This window comes from Melopsittacus undulatus, chromosome 8, assembly GCF_012275295.1.
Source record: "Melopsittacus undulatus isolate bMelUnd1 chromosome 8, bMelUnd1.mat.Z, whole genome shotgun sequence".
Classification (NCBI taxonomy): domain Eukaryota; kingdom Metazoa; phylum Chordata; class Aves; order Psittaciformes; family Psittaculidae; genus Melopsittacus; species Melopsittacus undulatus.
Window position 1 is genome coordinate 50,593,446 of NC_047534.1, and position 18,646 is coordinate 50,612,091.

The window sequence follows — 18,646 nt, forward strand, 5'->3', positions numbered from 1 at the left end:
GGACTTACCCGCATACCCATCTGATTGGCTGTTCTAGTTGCTGACTGGTAAAAACACCCAGTTCATGAAGTTACACAAAGTACATGGCTTCACAAGCAATCCTGTTTGGCTGGCAGTTATCATTGCTATGTTGTGAATGATGGTCCGCCTGGGAGGAAGCATTACTTTCATATTGCCACCATCAAACTGGTGGCAAAATATGCAGGAGTGGCACAGACAAGCAGAAGTTAAGGAAACCTGGACTGTCACCTCCGAGGGATGCTGATCAGCATCTGTACCCTGGACTTGTAAGTATTTCACCGAACATTTCATCATCCAAAAATGATGTTCTTTAGTTGTAAATGTGACACATGTTAATTTGCATGTGACAACTTGTTAGCTTGCTTGGTGGAACATTGTGTATTCAGGTGATTGTCACGTGCAATTATGATATATAAGTATGTCATAACATTCCATGCTAGGTAATGCAGTGGTGCTGTTACATGCTCATTGTAAGCAGTCTTTTCTGTAGTGAAATGGCAAAAAAGCAGAAGAGTTGGAGAGATTCTGCATTGTGAGATTGGCTCCAGCAGAATTACACATTAGAAAAACTGGGGGAGGTGTTTTTAGTCTTTTTACGTCTGTGAAGCTTTTAATTTCCAGGTGATTCTTGTTCAGACTGATACTACTTGACCATTTTTAGCTTTAAACTCCAATTGTGAAGTTGTACAACTAAAAAACATGTCTCAAAACTACAGTTATTGTTGGAACTAGTTTAGTGCAGACAGGATAATTCATCTTGTACAAGGCAACTGTTACCTCGAAGAGTCACTGTTCAGATTTACACACCAGAGAAATACAAGGAAAACCCAAGACTTTACCTGGCAGCCCATTAATGCAGAGCTCCTGAGAAACTGTGTAGAGAAGAAAGGCCACAAGGACATGAGAATATAAGGAAATAATCATGTGTCCTAAATACTGGGGAGGGGAAAATATCAGAAAAGGGACCAAATTACAGCAAACACCCATGACAAAATAATTTTAAAGCACTCTAAGTACTCTGGCAAGGATGGAGAATGAAAACTGTATGGCTGGGAACCTGGGGGGCTGCTGGTGATGTGCTGCATGGGACCATGGGTCACACATGGTCTTGTGCCTCTGTGAACAGTGTGAACATTTCCCACTTCAGTTGCAAAGACAACTGACTTCTAAAAATCACCTCAACCTAGAATGTGGTATTACCACCCTGTCAGTCTTAGAATGCTAAGTGTGTGATGTTCTCCCCTCCCTTTCACCTGGAGTTCTGGTGTTCTTGATTATAGTGATTATAGAAGTGTCCATGCTCCTCTGGTTTTGTTATCGGTTATGTTTTTACCAGTTCTGCATTACATCACGAAACAAGACCTGACTAGTCAATGGAGTCAGACAGAGAAAGAAATGATGAGGCATGGCAGGAGCTGGTAGTGATGACAGAACAGATATAGGTTTCCATGAAAGTGCATGCTACAACAGCCTCTCAGGATGGAGGTGGGGATAAGGTGGTGCTGACTTGCATTCTCTAGGAAGAAGCTGCTATGAGTCCCCACTGATGAGTAATTCCTGGGCAATTCCATTTTCAGTATGATCATCCCAAGCTCCAGACTAGACTTACTCATCATCATTAGCATGACTAGTCAATTGTAAAGGTATTTCTATTTTATTCTTTTATTTTTTACAACTATTTTACACAGTAACTCGTTCCTCAGACCAGAGGTGGTACTGCACAGGTAAATAAACTGAACTGACCCTATACATTTCAAGTTCTAATTAAAATTTGTGTGTTTCAGAAGATAGAAGGGCTCACATAATTATGGCTGTGTCTTAGTACTGCTCTGATCCCTCCATAAACGTTCTTGGACCAGCTGTAGTGGTGTATGGGCAGTCTTGTGGGAAGCTGCAGGCAGCTGCAGGGTCCTCTGGGCACTGGATAAAGGCCCCATGTAATCTGACGTCTCAGCAGTGAGTTTCCATACATTATGCAGGGAGATTGAGTAATGAATTCCGAGCGAGCAGTGTCGCTCAGAACTTCCGAAATGGAAATGCTAATCACAGCTGTAAAGAGCATGAGTGGATTGAGGTTTTTCTTGTATGACTATCTGTAGGTAATTAGGATGAAGTCATGTGGGGAAACTCCTCCTTTATGTACAGTGCGTGCTGGAGAGAAGGTTCATGTTGTGAGCTGGGTTACTACAAGTTCCTAAAAGAAAACCTTGATCGGGGGAAATATTTATTAGCATTTTTTCTTTTCATCTGTAAATGTACCTGTGTGGCTACTCTATGCTCTTTGAGCTCTTGTATGATTTAATTTCACACTGCAATCACTTAGTATAATGGAAAGGTCTTTCACCATCTCCCCTGCACTACTCCCCATTCATAAATAAATGCATATCACAGATACAGATCACAGGAATCCTTTCCAGCTCTTAACTCATCTTCTAGCTCAGCCAAAACCTTGAAGTAAAAATTGCACTGAGGGTTTATGAAGTGCAGCACATCCAGGCTCTGCAGGTGGAGGGTGGGAATGCCCACTGGAAATTCCTGCTCTCCTCACTTAAAATTGAACTGAGCCCCTGTATGATCCTTCCCTCTACCAACAGTCCAGATTAGCAGAGTCCTTGAGACAAGTAGGTCCCAGCTGCATGAGGTTCTTACCATCAGCACCATGGGAATTCCCTGTATCACAGTAGCAAGTGATGCTAAGGTGAAATCCACTCAATATTAGATTGCTGCTATCTATATTTGGAGTTTTATTTGCATGATCTAAGCATACAGCCCTTTCATAGCGACATGTGCCAAAGATGACAAAGATGAATTGTGTGTGGTTGCATACTTGCAGTTGGTAGGTTGCAAAATGTGATCTTGCCAAGCTGCCAAGATCAACCCAGCAGCAATCCAAGACTGAATAATACAATTAACCTACATTCCTGTGTCACAAACAAGGAGGGCATGCAGTTGGACAGTTAGGAATGTGTATTGCGTTTTTACTGGTGCAGTATCTGTCTGCTGGCAGGCAACACCATTTCAAGCCCCTTAAAATCAAAATCATCAAACTTAGGTCATGTTTCAAGCATTTATTCTTTCTGTTTCTTTAGAAGGGTCACTTTGCTGCTGTTGTTTCCTCTCCATCCTGGCATAATGGTGGTTATATTCACTCACTTGCTTCAGAATTCTGTTTATGAAGACTTTTATGTTGTAAGTAATGTATCAGCATGAAATACTGTATCATTTATTGGTTTTCTTATGCTGGAATTTCTCTGCTAGGACTTGAGAATGGTCCTTTAATAGGTGTGTTTCTAAAAATACCTATTTAGAAACTGAAAAGGGTCCTTTTTGTTTATGTCTGTAACTTCTATGTTGTCTTTTGAGATGGGGAAGGCAGAGAGAATGATGAAATCTGTGGGGCAGGTCTCACCTCCCTGATGACTCTACTGAAGTATTTACCTTGAGTTTTGTGTATGCTGCTACACTGTTGTCCATCTCGCACAGCATGGGGACACCGGGTGCACTCGTTTTCCACCCAGATGTACTTGTCTCTTAGCCAGATGTTGCAGAATTTCAATGATGAACATATCTTCAAATGGGTGAGCTCGAAGCTCTCTAAAATCATGCCAGTTTGCTGAGCTTAGCTCTAGGCCTCATTTGGCAGTGATCTAGGCTGGCCTTTGGCAGGTCTTTGAGCATTTTGTCTTCTCACCAAGGCCTGCAAGTGTTTGACGTGCATTGTTGTCTCTGTGAAAGATGCCTCTGAACTCTTAGCAAGAAGTTCAAGGCTGTTCTGCTGGTGTTTCCCAGGTGTGAAATAAGAGTATTTTCTTCTGCTCATCTTTTGCCTTTTTTATTAAATAATGAATCTTTCAGGGCCAGAATGGTCTGTTGTTATAGGTATGCACAGAGCTGAACACCTACGTGCTAATTCTGGCTTGGGCTTGTAGTGGCTACTGCAAGTAAAGCAACATTTAAAAGAGTGTGAGGGGGTTTATGGTCACTAGAAAATAAATGGATTGAGTGAAGTTATAATTTCCCTAATATGGACTTGAGGCTGGGAAGGTACCAATCACAAGGTAACTAGAAAATGTGTACTGATTTGATTACTATTAAAAACAACAACAACAACAAAATTCACCTTTAGATTATTAGTAAAGGAATAGAAAACACTGGCATGATACTGTAGATATAAAGTAACTGGTCACCCCTATCTTGGATACCATGCAAAGATCCTCTCATCTTACAAAAATACATAAAAGTGGAAAGAGCTTGTAGAAGGGCAATAAAGATGATCTCAAAGACATAGAACAGCTGTGTTATAAATAATAATTGAATTGGCTGTTTTTGGTCTTCTCAGAGAGGAGAAAAGATGTAGGTCTAAAACCATGTACAGTATGACAAAAATGGGTACCAATCAACCTGTCTGCTCCAGTACAAGAAGTGGGGCACATCAGACAAAGCTAATGGGAACAGTACTGAAATCAAACCAATGTTTGATGTGCTGGGCAGCAGGCCTGTGGAGGACACCTTCCAGCTCACTGCCATGGAAGCTGCTGATGCTGAGAGCTAGGACAGGCCCAATGAGTGGGTAAGTACACAGGAATAAAATGTATTACATACCAAAGTCACATCCAACTCAGGAAGTTCTCTGCAGCAGAAGCAGGAGGAGGTCGAAAGCTTACTGGCCTATAACACACCTCCCCTGTTTTCACTCTTCCTTAGGCATTCCTTTAAGCCTGGATTTGGGACAAGATGGACCCTTCTGCCAAGCCTGATATAGTTCTGTAGTTACAAAGCACTGTACATGCTACAGCCATCCCTAGGATACTGCCAGCTGTTCAATTGCTTTCTCAAAAACTCTTACCTTTCTAATTTATCCCTGATGTCCTTCCACTTAATGGGCACGAAACGTGGGTCCCTCTGGTGTGTGTGCCTGGGAAACAGTGTCCGTCTAGGATTTCTCAGTCATCTGTAATTGTAATCTGAACTCTGGGGCAGTGCCTTGACTGACAGCTTTCTGGTGATTCAGGGAATGTCACTGGTGAAGTCACTGTTAGCTGCTTGACAACAAAGAACTTAGGCAGGACTGAAAGTTTCCTGTTCGTGAGGTAGGGGCTCTCTTTGTGTGATTCTGTCTTACTGCATTACACGGTTGTGGTGCTCTATCCTTCATTAGAATAACTTAATTTATAATACAATGAATGCGGAAATTACAGGACCATAACTACTAGAATCACCCTTGGATCTTTCAATTTGTGTTTTTTGCTTGTGGGTGTTTGGGTTTTGTGTGCATGTGGTTTTGTTTGTTTGTTTTGTTTAAGAGACACTTCAGGCGCTATTTTCCCACATTCAAGGGATATAGTTTTTAACAAGGGTAGCCCGCAGTACTATAGGTACGTGTTACTTTGTTCTGGTGACTTACTGCCTTAAAACAATCTGTATAAAACTGTGCGTCCTTTTTAGAAATGCTTTAATAGAAATAGAAACCCTATTTCCATCTGGGAAGCTGAAAGAGCAAGCAGACAGGATGTCATGTATGTGCAGAGTTCATTTCACCAGAGACCCAGCTGTGTCCCCTTAACTGCAAGGTTTACCATAAATGCAAAGCATCAGTCGTTGTGGGTGTCCTTTGCTCTGGGTGTAGTGGGGCTGTAGGTGTAGCACACTTGCATGGGCCTGGCATGGAGAACTGAACTTCTGTTCCTGTTTGATTTGGATGAAATCAAATGTATGCAGATTGTAAAATACCCCAGCTAGTTCTTTTAGAGACAACGTATACTGGCTTATGAGAAGAGCTGTCTTGCTACTGGTCTGCTGATGGAAGAGCTCAGACTTTACAAACCAGGCCCAAACTGAAGACATTCTGTGTCCTCAAGAATCTGAAAAACTTTGGGAAATTGTTATACACAGGATTTATATCAGGATGGTAACTGGGGAGAATTTAAATATTATATCTGAATATGAGACATGTACCAAGTATTTTAGTATGTTACCAACTTGGGAAAACTAAAATGAAAACTGAATATTTTCATATAAAAGGTGAACCTCAGTTCCCTTCATAAACAACCTGGCCCACCCCTCCTCACCTTTGTGATCCCTATGGCAGGTTTCCAAGGTCCGCATACGAGAAGATGTCACGGGCCCGCACGCCCCTGCCTCCCCGTGTGCTAATGCCGTGATTCCCCCTGGGTGCTGCCGCTGAGTAACGCCCCAGCCCGTGACCCCCCTGCACCCCATCACCAGCCATGGCAGCGGCCCTGCCTCTGCCGCCGATTACAAGCCCAGAGGCGTCCCTTGGCCTGACGAAACGTTACAAACTCTCCGTCCCCGCGATCCTCTGGCGTTCGGGGCCGGGGAAAACGGGCGGGACAAACAAACGTACCCCAGCAGCGCCCCGAAACCGGTGGGCAACGAGCGGGGGGCCCCTTTCCGCCTCAGGGAACCGCTGTGCCCCACAGCGCCCTCGCCGCCATTTCGCCCTTCGCCTCAGCGGGCGCTGTGGCGCCGGCGCGGAGCCCATAAAAGGCCGCGGCAGCATCGGCCTCGTGTCCGTGTGTGCCGGTGCGTGTCCGCCAGCGCACCCGCGGCATGCTGGTGCTCAGCGCTGCCCGCCGCCTGCTCGGCCCAACGGGGAACCTGCTGCTGCCGTCGGGGCTCGCCTGCATGTGTGCGGCCGGGGCCCGTGGCTGCGCCGGGGCCGCCGCCGGCTCGGCTAACCCGGTGGTGTACATGGATGTGTCCGCTGACAACCAGCCGCTGGGACGTGTTGTGTTAGAGGTAGGGGAGCGGGGCTGCCGGCAGCTCAGCCGTGGCCTGGTGCCGATGCGGGGGGGTGAGCGCAAGGTCAGGGCAGGCCAGAGGGGCGGTGGTTCCTGGGCCGCAGGAAGGCGATGGCCGCCGCCGGTGTGGGCATGAAGGGTCGCGGTCCCGCTGGATCCGCTTCCAGGGCGGAGATGGTGCAGAGGTGGCTCCCTCCCAAGTGGGAGGCGGGCAGCGGGTGGAAGAGGGCGGTATGGAGTGCTTGGCTTCGGTTTGCCGCGGTCCTGTGTCGGTAACTCGGGTCACCCCTGCGGGACGGGTCTGCGGGTGCCGCTGGGTGAACAGGGGCTAGCGCCGTTCCCGCACGGACAACGCACCAGCTCCGTCCTGCTTTTCCCCTTTTCCTGGGTATTTACTGTGTGATTCTCAGTTTTCAGTGTTCTGAGGTGCTGCTCCTGCGTGCTGTGTGTACCCTGAAAGGTTTGCATAGCTCTGTTTGAACTGGCAGCCGGCTCCACAGCCAGATAGCAACCAGCTCTGTCGTTAACCATGCGGTCTCTGAAATAATCGGGCATCTAAAGAAGGCCTGAACATGCAAACTGCAGCACGCTCGGCTCTTACAAAAGCACCGAGACTTTAATTGTGGTGTACCACATATCCTTAGGGCCGGGCACGTGCCTCTGAATGCATGTGTTGTGTATGGGGAGGAATGAGGGCTGTGCTCCAGAACCACGCACTAGATAGGGAATGCTGCTCTTCTGAATTGCTCCCTAGTGAGGGAACTGGTTGTGGCCTTCTGCCTCCAACACCCACTCTGGGTCAGTGTCAATAGGTGTTTTAAACATAGTTCATAAGGGTTCTCTCTGAAAGGGGTTCCCTTGAGGCCAGAGCCCAATTTATTTTTCATTGAAAGTATTAGCATATAAATTAATTGGATACTAACAACTGTCCTGTTCTCATGAGGTAGCAAGGTAAAAGTATTGCTGTGCAAGTTTCTTACTTGTCAATGAGATTGAGGAAACAGCTGGATTGTATTAGAAAAAATAGCATTGATGTTACTCTATTGCTTGTTGCAGTATTTAATTTCCATGTTTAAAGATTCTTTGGTTGCCCAGTTTACAGAAAATCAGAATGTATTGCAGCATCAAAGCCGTGAATATTTGGCAAAGTTATGCTTAGATTCAGCTGCAAATTACAGGCATCCAAGGAGAGTATCCTGGGGAAGGAACATTGATTCTTGCCATAGCCATACTGTTTCTAGGAGGCTGCTGCTGGTTACTGTCGGGATGTGTGACTAGATAAACTTTGGCCTGACATGGTATGGCCACTGTTGTATAATATTCTACATTTTGAAGGTTTTAGAAAAGATGCATACTGATCAAAATCAGATTTTTTTTTGTTGGTAACAAGGGTGCATGTATGTGTATGGTATATGATACACAGTTTCTGCTCTTCTTTTTCCTTTTCTGCAGATTTTTACGGGTGGCCCTGTGCTGGGGGGACTCTCCAGTTGTATCCAAACTGGCTATGATTCAATCTCTGGGTTCCATTGTTAAAGATTCTTCTTTGTTATTGCTACATTGTTGTGTGGTCCATGAAGTTCATTAGGCACTGCTCAAGTTGCTCTTTGTTAACCAGCTAAAAGTTGCATTGAGGGCATACTTTTAATTGCTATCAATGTCTTAAGTTGTTATTGGGATTTCGGGTGGCTTGTGATTTCAGCTAGCTTATCATGTTGGGAAGAGGACTCAGTTGGATCAGCCTCCCATGTAGCAGTTTTCCTATGTATGTATGACAAAGCTGACTTGCTAATTTGTCTTTCTTTGACAGCTGAAAGCTGATGTGGTTCCAAAGACAGCAGGTAAGGCAGCACCTCCAGAATTTTATACTTAAATATTTAAGGTTTAGTTTGTGATTTGCAGGAACAAGAATATTCTTTTACCTTTTGGAAACTATTTCCATGTCCCGTCCCCATTTGTTAAGTAGAGAAGTATGATATGAACTTTGTCAGAACAGTGCTAGTAAGGAGTTGTAATTTCTGGTTGTTCCAAATAGTTTCATTTTGTAATTTGCACCAAGATGGTGCAGTCCCTATGTTGGATTGTCAGTGGTGAATATGTTTAAAACACATTGGTTTGCATTGAAATCAAATCAAATTGGAAACAGTAAACCAAAGGGATGGTGTCTTTTGGAGATTTCAAAGTGTGTATAGGGTTTTGTCACTAGCTGATTAGTGCATTCATGTTATACATTTCTGTGTTTTATCACATGCTTCCTTCCTCATCTGCTTATTTAGTGGGTCTGAAAAGCTTGTACTTTTCTTTCAGTTCCTGGTGGATTAATATCCTTAAAAAACACTCCAACAGCAAACCAACCAACCAACCAAAACCCCATCATCCTCAAATTACCGTAGAAAGCACAGTCATAAAGGTCATAAAAGGACACCTTTGACTCCAGAGTGGTGGGTTTGGGAGCAGGGTGTGTGTGTGGAGTTAAGATGTAACAGCAAAATAAAATGGAGATGAGATGGAAAAGGATGGAGTTTGTGCCTTGTACTGAGGCCAAACAAGTTTTGTTTCCTCAGCTTTATAACAGAGTTGGCCTTTAAAGAATGGAAACAACTAATAATACCACCTTTAAGATATTGTAAAACTTCTGCAGTGTATAAACTTTGGACATAGTGAATCTAGGTGTGTTTGATTATATTCCCTATCATATATGGCAACATAATATTTTATGCTTTGTTTTCACAGAAAACTTTAGAGCTCTTTGTACTGGTGAAAAAGGATTTGGGTATAAAGGATCCACTTTTCACAGAGTGATTCCTTCATTTATGTGCCAGGTAATGCTTTTTGTTTCCTTTGCTATTAAATTAATCTGCATATTATTTATATATTCTTAGAACCAGTTAGATTAGTAATGTTCTAAGTGGCTTTGCTCTAGGCAAATGTAAGGCAGTGTGCCTTACATCTCTGATTGTTTTTTGCCATGGCTGCTGCTTAGCACATCTTTTGTACAAATAAGTAAGTTATGTGTAGACTGTCTTAGGAAGACTGTCTTAAGGCTTTCTGCTTTTGTATAGCAGTGTACTTCAGCATGGGGCGTGCTTGGCAAAATGACACTTGCTTGGGGGGAAGCATTTGTGGCTAGAATGACAATCAACCTAGTGTTCGGAGTGAGCTAAGAAAACACCATGTCCTTTCTTTATTCCTACAAGAATAGTCTGTGCCCAACAGAACATGTGTTTTTTAGAAAAAAACTCTTTTTTTTCTGAACATCTCCCTAATGTGGAGGAGAGAAGGGAACCAAAAGGGTTGGTCGGGGTCAATCTTTGGGATGACACACTGGAAATGGATTTTGTTTTCATTTAAACAATAAATCTGTAAAAAAATGTGAGATGAAGGTTTTAGTAAACTGCTTCATTTATTAACCAATGACTGTGCTGGTTGCCCCTCCTGAATTTTTTATTGTAAGTGAAGAACACAGCTGTCAGAACAAGAGGTCATAGTTTTATGACCTATTTCTAAGAAGAGAAAGGGGACACGTGTACTGTAAAGTACATCTTTTCTTGCCTTTGGCATGGAAAGTAAGATTTTGTGATGCTGACAAAGGGACAAAGTTTAGAAGTCCTGCTGGGGTCAGAAATACATAAATATAAGAAAAACAGAAATCCTACTTTAATGCTGCTACTAATTTGTGAAGTTCTCTAAGTCTGTTCTTACCTGCCTTTTTTGTCCCCACAAAAAAAAACACAAAATGAGGGTACCCCATGACTGACTCCATGATATGGTGTTAGGATGAATTGATATTTAGGAATTACTTGGAAGTCATTACTGAAGTGGAAATAGAGTCATAGGTTTCAAATCTTTCAAAGTGAGAGGGGACAATAGAGGCCTTTCCAGACGTTGAAACAGAGTGTTAATATGATTCAGGCAGTTGGTATAGCCTAATTGAGGTCATCATACCTATGACTTGACAATTCAGATGCCTCCACATGGCATGCAGCCTGTAGAGCATACCTCTGGGCCTGTGTAGGAGTAGCTGTAGCACCACCTATAATAGATTACTCAAGGTGGGAATGGGAGGATGAACATGACATGAAATACTTGTTAGGTGTGAGTTTTATGTGATGTCTCTTCTGGGAGAGGAAATTCCAGGTTGCTGGGAGCAATGTTTAGTAGCCACTCTTGCGAGTTGCTGGGGATTTTTGTTTGGGTTTTGTGTGTCTAACCCAAGACAGTTGGTCACATCTATCTCAGCAAGCAGAGTGTAGCTGAAGAAAGTCTAAAGTAGCTGAGCTGTAACACAAACAACAAGACCTAGAAGTAGCAAATAGTAATATTGGAGATCCTGACCAGTGTTAATACCTGTTGGAAGAGAGAGAGGAAAGTTCTGATGTCTTGCCTATGGTAATGATGACTTTGTTTTGAGGCATTTGAGGTGCTTCTGAAAATTATTTCTGCCATTTATTACATCACATTTGGGAGCAAGGCTGGCAACACAGGAAGGTGGCTGTTGCATTTATGGATGTCTGTTGGAGAATATCAGCAATATCTGGAGCAGAAATTTACTTTTAGCTTGATTGTACCTTCATCTGGTTACATGGGTTTAATTCCTCATGTGACCATACTCAACCTGAAGACAATTTGCTCATCTTATTTCTTTTAAATTGGAGTGAATATACTTTCAATAGCATAATTTCTGATGTAAAGTGATGCTTGTGTGCTATTAATAGCAAATTCTGTTTCAGGGTGGTGACTTCACAAATCATAATGGAACTGGTGGAAAATCCATTTATGGCAGTAGATTTCCAGATGAAAATTTCATACTTAAGCACATAGGACCTGGTAAATAAACATACTTTTTCTATCTTCTGCTGACTATCACCTATAATGAAACATTTTTTATGAAGATGTATTAAAAAAAAACAAGATGGGAGGGACACTTGCTAGTTAGAAAAATATCCGGAAGTTTAACAATATGTGGTCCCTGGCATGAGCTTATTTGTCTAGACTTAGACTGACAAAGTAGGATTGACACTGTAAGTCAGCCTGTAACAGGTGACGTTGCCACCCTTGCTCTTGCTGTAAAAGGCACTGCAGGATAAGGTATTTTTATGGTTTTTGCCTTTTACTTACAAGTTCTGCAAAGGTGAAATTACTGCTTTTAATGTCATAGCATAAAGTCATAGACTTCACTTCTCCAGGAATCATCAAAGTAAACATTGAAACAAAGGGATCTGGGGTTTCTTATTTACTAACTAACATAGGCATATCTTTTTAAGCTCCAACTCAGAAAAAGTAAAGGAAAAGCCATACATAAGAACATCTGATTCAATTCTATAGTCTCTCTTTTTGGATTATTACTTCCTCATCACAGTAAACAACTGCTGCTGTTGAACCACAGCAGAGGTTAGCAGATGTTAATTACATTCAGAATGTATACAATTAAGTATATTATTAACATTCTTGCTATGGAAAGAAGGGAGACTTGGCTGAAGGGAATAGTCAAAGTCAAGTGAGTGGGGGCCATCCCATCTTCTGTCTGTTCATCTTAATCCAAATGTGCAGAGGAAAATTGTCTTCTCCACCGTGTACTTGGTACGCCAAGCTAATAAGCTTCTGCTGCTGCTGTTCTAGGTGTTCTTTCAATGGCCAATGCAGGACCCAATACAAATGGATCTCAGTTCTTCATCTGCACTGCAAAAACTGACTGGTAGGTTCTCGGCCCTGCTTATTAACCAGATGAATCGATGCCTGGACCTGCAGCATTTAGTTTTCTTAAGGTTGTGTTTGTTTGTTTGTGGTTTGATCTAGGGTTTTTTTTTCTGCTTGGTTGGTTTGGTGGGTTTTGGTTGGGTTTTTTTTGTGTGTGTTTGTTTGGGGTTGATTTGTTTGTTAGGTTTTTAATTTCGAAATTACTTGTCTTACAGTGGAAAATAAATGGTTATGTGCTACTTAAGGGAGGAGGGTCTGTGGGGGTGACAAAACAGTTGTCCCTCATAATGCTTCTAAATCCAGAGCTTAAAGTATTTCACTTGTAGAGCAGTTGTGCCTTTGCCATAGACTTGATCAGCACGTGAGAGCTATGATCTGCTGACATTCCTTCACTGAGCTCGGTTTGGTTCAGTCTTTATGCTAATTTAAGTAAAACTCTCTTTGTGTGTTTGTTTTACAGGCTAGATGGAAAACATGTTGTTTTTGGGTATGTAAAGGAAGGAATGGATGTCGTGAAAAAAATTGAGAGCTTTGGTTCCAAGAGTGGAAAAACCTCCAAAAAGATTGTCGTTACTGACTGTGGCCAGCTGTCCTAGCCTTGTGCCTCACCATTCATGAAAACTTCGATGCTGTGAAAAATTAATCATAGAAACATTTCTGATCCCATGAGTAGCACCTGTGGAACCACATTTTCCATGTAACTTGGTCCAACTTTTATATTTATAGTGAATAATACTGAGTAAAAGTAAAAACAATAATGGAAACTTGTTTTAACTGAGCTGATGTGGTAGTCACTCTGCCACACTGATTTGATAGAATCCTGTTGTGTTTTGAAAGAAGTAGCATGGTCATCTGAATGGAGTGTTGATACTGGCCTGAGCTTTTGGACGTTTCAGGTGTTAGGATTGTTGGTGGAGTTGCAACTAAGTGTTCTGTAGTCAGGGCTTAGATAGACAGAGAAATGCCACATTGGTGCTCACAAAAATCTATTGTTTGTCTCATCATTTTGAAAAAATACTAACTAGTGCTCTCAGGGCTGTGAGGTATTTTCTTTCTGTGTCTCAATTGGAGTCTATGCAATAGAGTTAATGTGTGATTGTGAGGTTTTAAAAATTTAATTCTGTTTTAATAATCTTATTTTTTGTAGTCTCAGGCCACTGTTTAAACCTGAATTCTATCTTACCTGCTCCAGTGGAGCAGTGTGTGACTTTTGGGTTAAGTAAATTGCGTTAGGTTGAGTTAGCCTACTACTAGAGCTCTGCCTGGGCAATAAAACCACAAATTAGCCAAAAGCTCTTGGGACTTTTTTATTATGCAACTGTGAACTTACTTGAAGTACGGTTCTGCTCTGAGAGCTGCGTCTGTAACAAATACAGCACAGTTCTCAACAGATAGTCTGTTTTTGCATTTTGAGAATGTAATCAGAGTATAGTAAGCTCGTTTGAGTGAGAAAGGTTTCATTGCATTTTTTGTCCTGTTGGTCCTGCGAAGTCAGCCCACGTGGGGTATTACTGGGGTTGTGATTTCTTCTCATGTATCATCATCATCATCATAAGTCAGAATTGGTCACCACAGAACCGCAAAGCTTCGCTGTGCAGCAAAATCATTATCGAGGTTGATGCACGAGAGGGAAAGAATTCAACTGATCAGATAAACACATTTCATTTGTATGAACTGCTGTGTTTTATGTGGCGTGCTTGAGCAGTAACAAATGTTGGAAACTCACAACATTGCATTTAGAATCACTAAGGCTGTAAAGTATTCATGCTTGTGGGAAAAAAAGGCTAGTTTTGTGCAGTAATCTTGATGCTGAAGAGAAAAATAAAATGTGATGGCTCTCTTGAAATGTGAATTTACTTCAATTGCATTCTGATAGTATGTGGGTTTAAAACTATTTTGCACTGGATTTGTTTTCTTCTGAGAGCTGCATTCTAGTGTGTACAAGGTAGTATTCAAAGTATAATTTTGCAGAAAAGGGAATTGAAAAGCTTTTTATTCTTTCTACTATAGATGCTTCACCTTTTTTTGCAGCATTTTAAAAGTATGAATTTGGGTTGGTTTGGCTTGTTTCATTTTGATACGATCATGAGGGGGGTTTGTGTTCTCTTAATTTGCAAATGAAAAATAATTAAATACAGTTCCACCACAAAAAAAGTCTTTTGTTTTCTTGAAAGCAGGAGTGTGAGGAGTTGAAGCCTGTTGTGTTTACTTGGGCTGCTCTATTCTGTCTGTTTATTAATGGGTCTGATGCAGTAGTAGCAGAAGCCATGCTGTCATTTGGAGAGAAACTCAGCAAGAAATGCGGTACTGGTGCCACACTTTGCCTCTTGCTAGTGAATCTAAACTAGCTGGTGCATGGATAGCGATTTGGGTTTTGAAACTGGGGTTATTTCATCTGATTGCAGAGATAATGAGGAAAATGTGAATTTACTGGGTGGGGTTTATAATTTCTGAATTCCTTCTTGAAAAGTTGGTAGTTGCAGCTTTTTGCTGGACAGCTGAGGAAAAGTTCCTTCCTTGATGGGTGATCAGAGATGACATCAGGAATTTATCATCTTCCTGTATTTGTAGGCCAGGAAGTGCAGTGGAAGATACTTTGCCACAAACCAGTCCATTTGCGCAGAACTGTGTGTTAAGCCTTAAATAAATAATAGTATTGTGCGTGTTAAGATGATGGCTTTCAGTCTTGACTAGAAGATAAATATTAAGCTATGCAGAATAACTGATGAGTAACACTGGTTGCACTGCCTCGATGGGACTGGCTTTGGTTTCCAGGTACCAGTCTCTGTACAATTTTCTCTGCCAGAAGAAATCCTTTGCTGCCCAGTACTTAACAGCGCTGTAACATGGGTCTTAATGTTTTGAGAAACTTAAGCAGATCAGTCTCTTAAAGCTTTCTTCTGTAAAGTGTCCTATTCAAAATGGATTTTTCTGTTCTGTTCTTCCTGCTTTTTTCTTTCTTTTTTTTTAACCCCCTTTCCCTTTATTCATAAAGAAAATGCAGAGAACTATATTTCAATATGTCTTGCACCCCACAGCATTGCAAGAGCGTTCCTACACTGAAAATACATGACTGCAACTTGTACTAGGTGCATCCAAGGTAATTTTATGAGCTGGTTGTGGCACCACAGGACACCACAGCAAGAGCTGCAGGACCTTGGCATGCTGGATGATGTGTCCCAGACCTCTGTGGTCCTGTGGCAGTCACTCTTGGGTAGCTTGTCCACTTCTGTACATAGTCCAAAATCAGGATTGCAGTCTTTGGTAAGTACACAGAAATTGGCCTTTGCTAGTCATTCTAGTAGTTTCCTACATGATTTTAAATGCCTGCCCCTCTACAGTTGGCTGTTTTGTATCACAAACAGCTAGAAGAGGGTTCTCCTTTTGCAGCCTTGCTTGATGGTTTTGTCACCTTCAAGATGATGGGCTGGAACAGGAAGTGTTGGACAGTGCCACTCCTTGTTCATGACTTTCTTACTCTGTTTTTGTACGTCTTTGTAGCAAAATTACTAGAGTAAGCTCAGCCTCACAGCTTTGTCATGTACAGAAAAGGGCTGGGACTTCTAAAGTTAACCTGCTTCAACTGTGAGATAAGAAACTGTCCCACATTATTTTTTAAATACATTTAGATGTTAAATCCCAATAGGCTGGATGGAAATGCTCTCCCTGTAAAAAAAGCCTTTATCTTAAAGCAGTTCAGAACATGGTTCATTTTAAAGCAGTTGAGTGATCCAGAATAGCTAATGTTATTCATGTATGTGTTAAGTATGTGAAAATTGCTACTATACAAGTTGAAGTAGTGTGATTCACCCCATGATTTGTTACTTTGGTGCTGCCTCTGACACAGAAGAGGACAGAGCTACAACACTGGTCCTTGGCTGAGGTAACCTGAAGTGCTGGGGAGGCCCTGCTCTTGGTGTAGCAGAGGATTAGGTCAAGTTTTTGCTTTTCTATTGTAAGAAATATATGTCCTCAACAAATGATTGCTGTGGGATTTCAGCCGCCCCCTCCATGTGTTATACTGTAGTTGTCCCATTCAGTTTAACCCTTGGCTATTGTCACTGGTGACTAACTGAGCTGTGGATCGAGTGCTCTGTAGCAAGTCAAGCAAATCACAGACCCAGGCCTGTAGCTGTCCCTGTCGATCACAGACGTTGGTGATCCGCTCGCTCCGGATCCTCTCTGAGGAGCTCCCATGGAGGCCTAACGACCCGCTGTTGTCCCGCTGCCCGCGAGGTGGCACCACACGATTGCTCATTGCGCCTCGTCCTCCATAACCACCGTGGAGGAACCGGAGATCACAAAACCGCTGAATTCAGGTGAGGAGCAGGTAGAGTTACACCGGTGTTGGTAACGAGCTGTCCTGGGGCTTCCTTTCAGCTACACTGAAATGAGTTGCAGTTAATTACTCCTGAGGTAGCAGAAGCTGCAGTTGCGGATCTTGCTGGGTATAAACACTGCGACCCTTGAGGGGCTGCTTCAGTAATGGCTTTCACAACCGCACATTGCCATGATCTGTGGCTTACCGAGGTGCACAAGATGTTAAGATGGAGCATATGGAGTTTTTTCCTGGGGACTACCAGTGAGAAACCCTGCACATCTCTAACAGGTATTCACTGTGAGCTGTGGTTCTGAGACCAGCTCAGGGTGGCAGATGTGCTGCTGCAGGTTCTCACACACCTCATTAGGGTAAGGGTTTGCACTCTGGAAGAGGCTGGCACATCCAGGCTGCCTCAGGGTGAGGCGTGGGCACACTAGGGAAGTAGCCTGCAGAGTGAGCTCTGTAGTCACTACCACTGATGTGCTTCCAAATGCAACACAAGAGAAACAACGCACTCAGAGGGCACCATTAGGTAAAGTGCAAATAAATGTACACAGAAAAAGTGAGTTGATACTTAAAATTTGTTTTAACAAACTCACAAATGTTTTTGTTTAGTCTCATGTTTGAATTATTTGTTCCAGACTTTCTGCTTCCATAAACTGCTTTCTTTGGTGTTAGACTGAGCGCTGTCTCCTTGTTTATAAAGTTTAAATGCTTTGAAGTTGAGACATTTGAGGTATAAAGTGTTGTTCTCTTTTGTAATGCATATACTCTTCTGGTAGCAATATATCAACAATCAGAACCTCAAAGAACCGAATTATTTAGAGTACAAATCATTTTATGTGACATTTCAAAGGCAATCTGGATGTCCTGCTGCTAGCTGAGAATTTGCAGTTGGACAGACACTTTCTACCCAATTTAGAAGTAACCAAGCTAAAAGGACATAGACTTTCAAGGGGAAAACTTTTAAATCTCAAACTGCAGAATTTGGTATTGAGTCTGACTATTTAAGGGCATTGTATAAGCTGGCTGGTCATAAGTGAATCTTGGCCTACAATCTTTATGGCCCAAAACTTGTTGCCCCATCAAACTGAAAACTGAACCTTGACAATTGTCATGGAATCATAGAATTGGTTAGGTTGGAAAACACCTTTAAGATCATCAAGTCCATCCATTAACCTATCACTGCTGTCCACCACTAAACTATGTCCCTAACTGCCACATCCACATGTCTTTTAAATACCTCCAGGGATGGTAACTCCCCCACTTCCCTGGGCAGCCACTTCCAATTCTTGACAAACCTTTCGGTGAAGATTTTTTCCTAAGATCCTAGCTAAACCTCCCCAGTAGCAACTTGATGCCATTTCCTCTTGTCCTAATGGCTTGTTACTTGGGAGAAGAGACTGACACCCATCTCCCTAAAACCTCCTTTCAGATAGTTGTAGAGTGATAAGATCCCCCCTGAGCCTTGTTCTTTCCAGACTAAACCCCAGTTCCTTCAACCACTCTTCATAAGACTTGTGCTCTAGACTCTTCACCAGCTTCATTGCCCTTCTTTGTCCTGAACCTTGAGGATCCTTCTCCAGTTATCAGCTGATTTTTCCAGTACAGCTCTACTAAAGCCTTTTCCATACTGTTCTCCTCCATGTGGTCCCTGTGTCTGCTGGGGCATGCTGTATGGGATGCTACAGCCAACCAGAGCCTACATCCTACATTAGCTGTGCATGAGCTGCCAGATGGTGGAGAGAAAAGAGCTGCAGCAATGTGAAAGCGCAAGTACTTCTCCCACGTAACCTCTTTCTCCTTGCAGTGGTCGAGGCCTTGGAGCTGCACATCATTGCCCTGT

The 18,646-nt window shown here is 42.6% G+C and overlaps 1 protein-coding gene across 2 annotated transcripts; it reads left to right on the top strand.

Annotated features, from left to right (window-relative positions):
• The first annotated feature begins 265 nt into the window (after positions 1-265).
• PPIF (peptidylprolyl isomerase F) lies at positions 266-14,633 on the top strand. 2 transcript variants are annotated; one of them, XM_031052259.2, is made up of 6 exons: positions 266-287; positions 8,593-8,623; positions 9,516-9,604; positions 11,513-11,609; positions 12,402-12,477; positions 12,940-14,633. In XM_031052259.2, the coding sequence occupies exons 3-6, from the start codon at positions 9,596-9,598 to the stop codon at positions 13,073-13,075; spliced, it is 318 nt and encodes a 105-aa protein (XP_030908119.1). In that variant the 5' UTR covers positions 266-287; positions 8,593-8,623; positions 9,516-9,595; the 3' UTR covers positions 13,076-14,633. The 2 variants fall into 2 exon arrangements, with proteins under 2 accessions (XP_030908119.1, XP_005152758.2); XM_005152701.4 differs by lacking the exon at positions 266-287 and adding an exon at positions 6,515-6,780.
• The last annotated feature ends 4,013 nt before the right edge of the window (positions 14,634-18,646 follow it).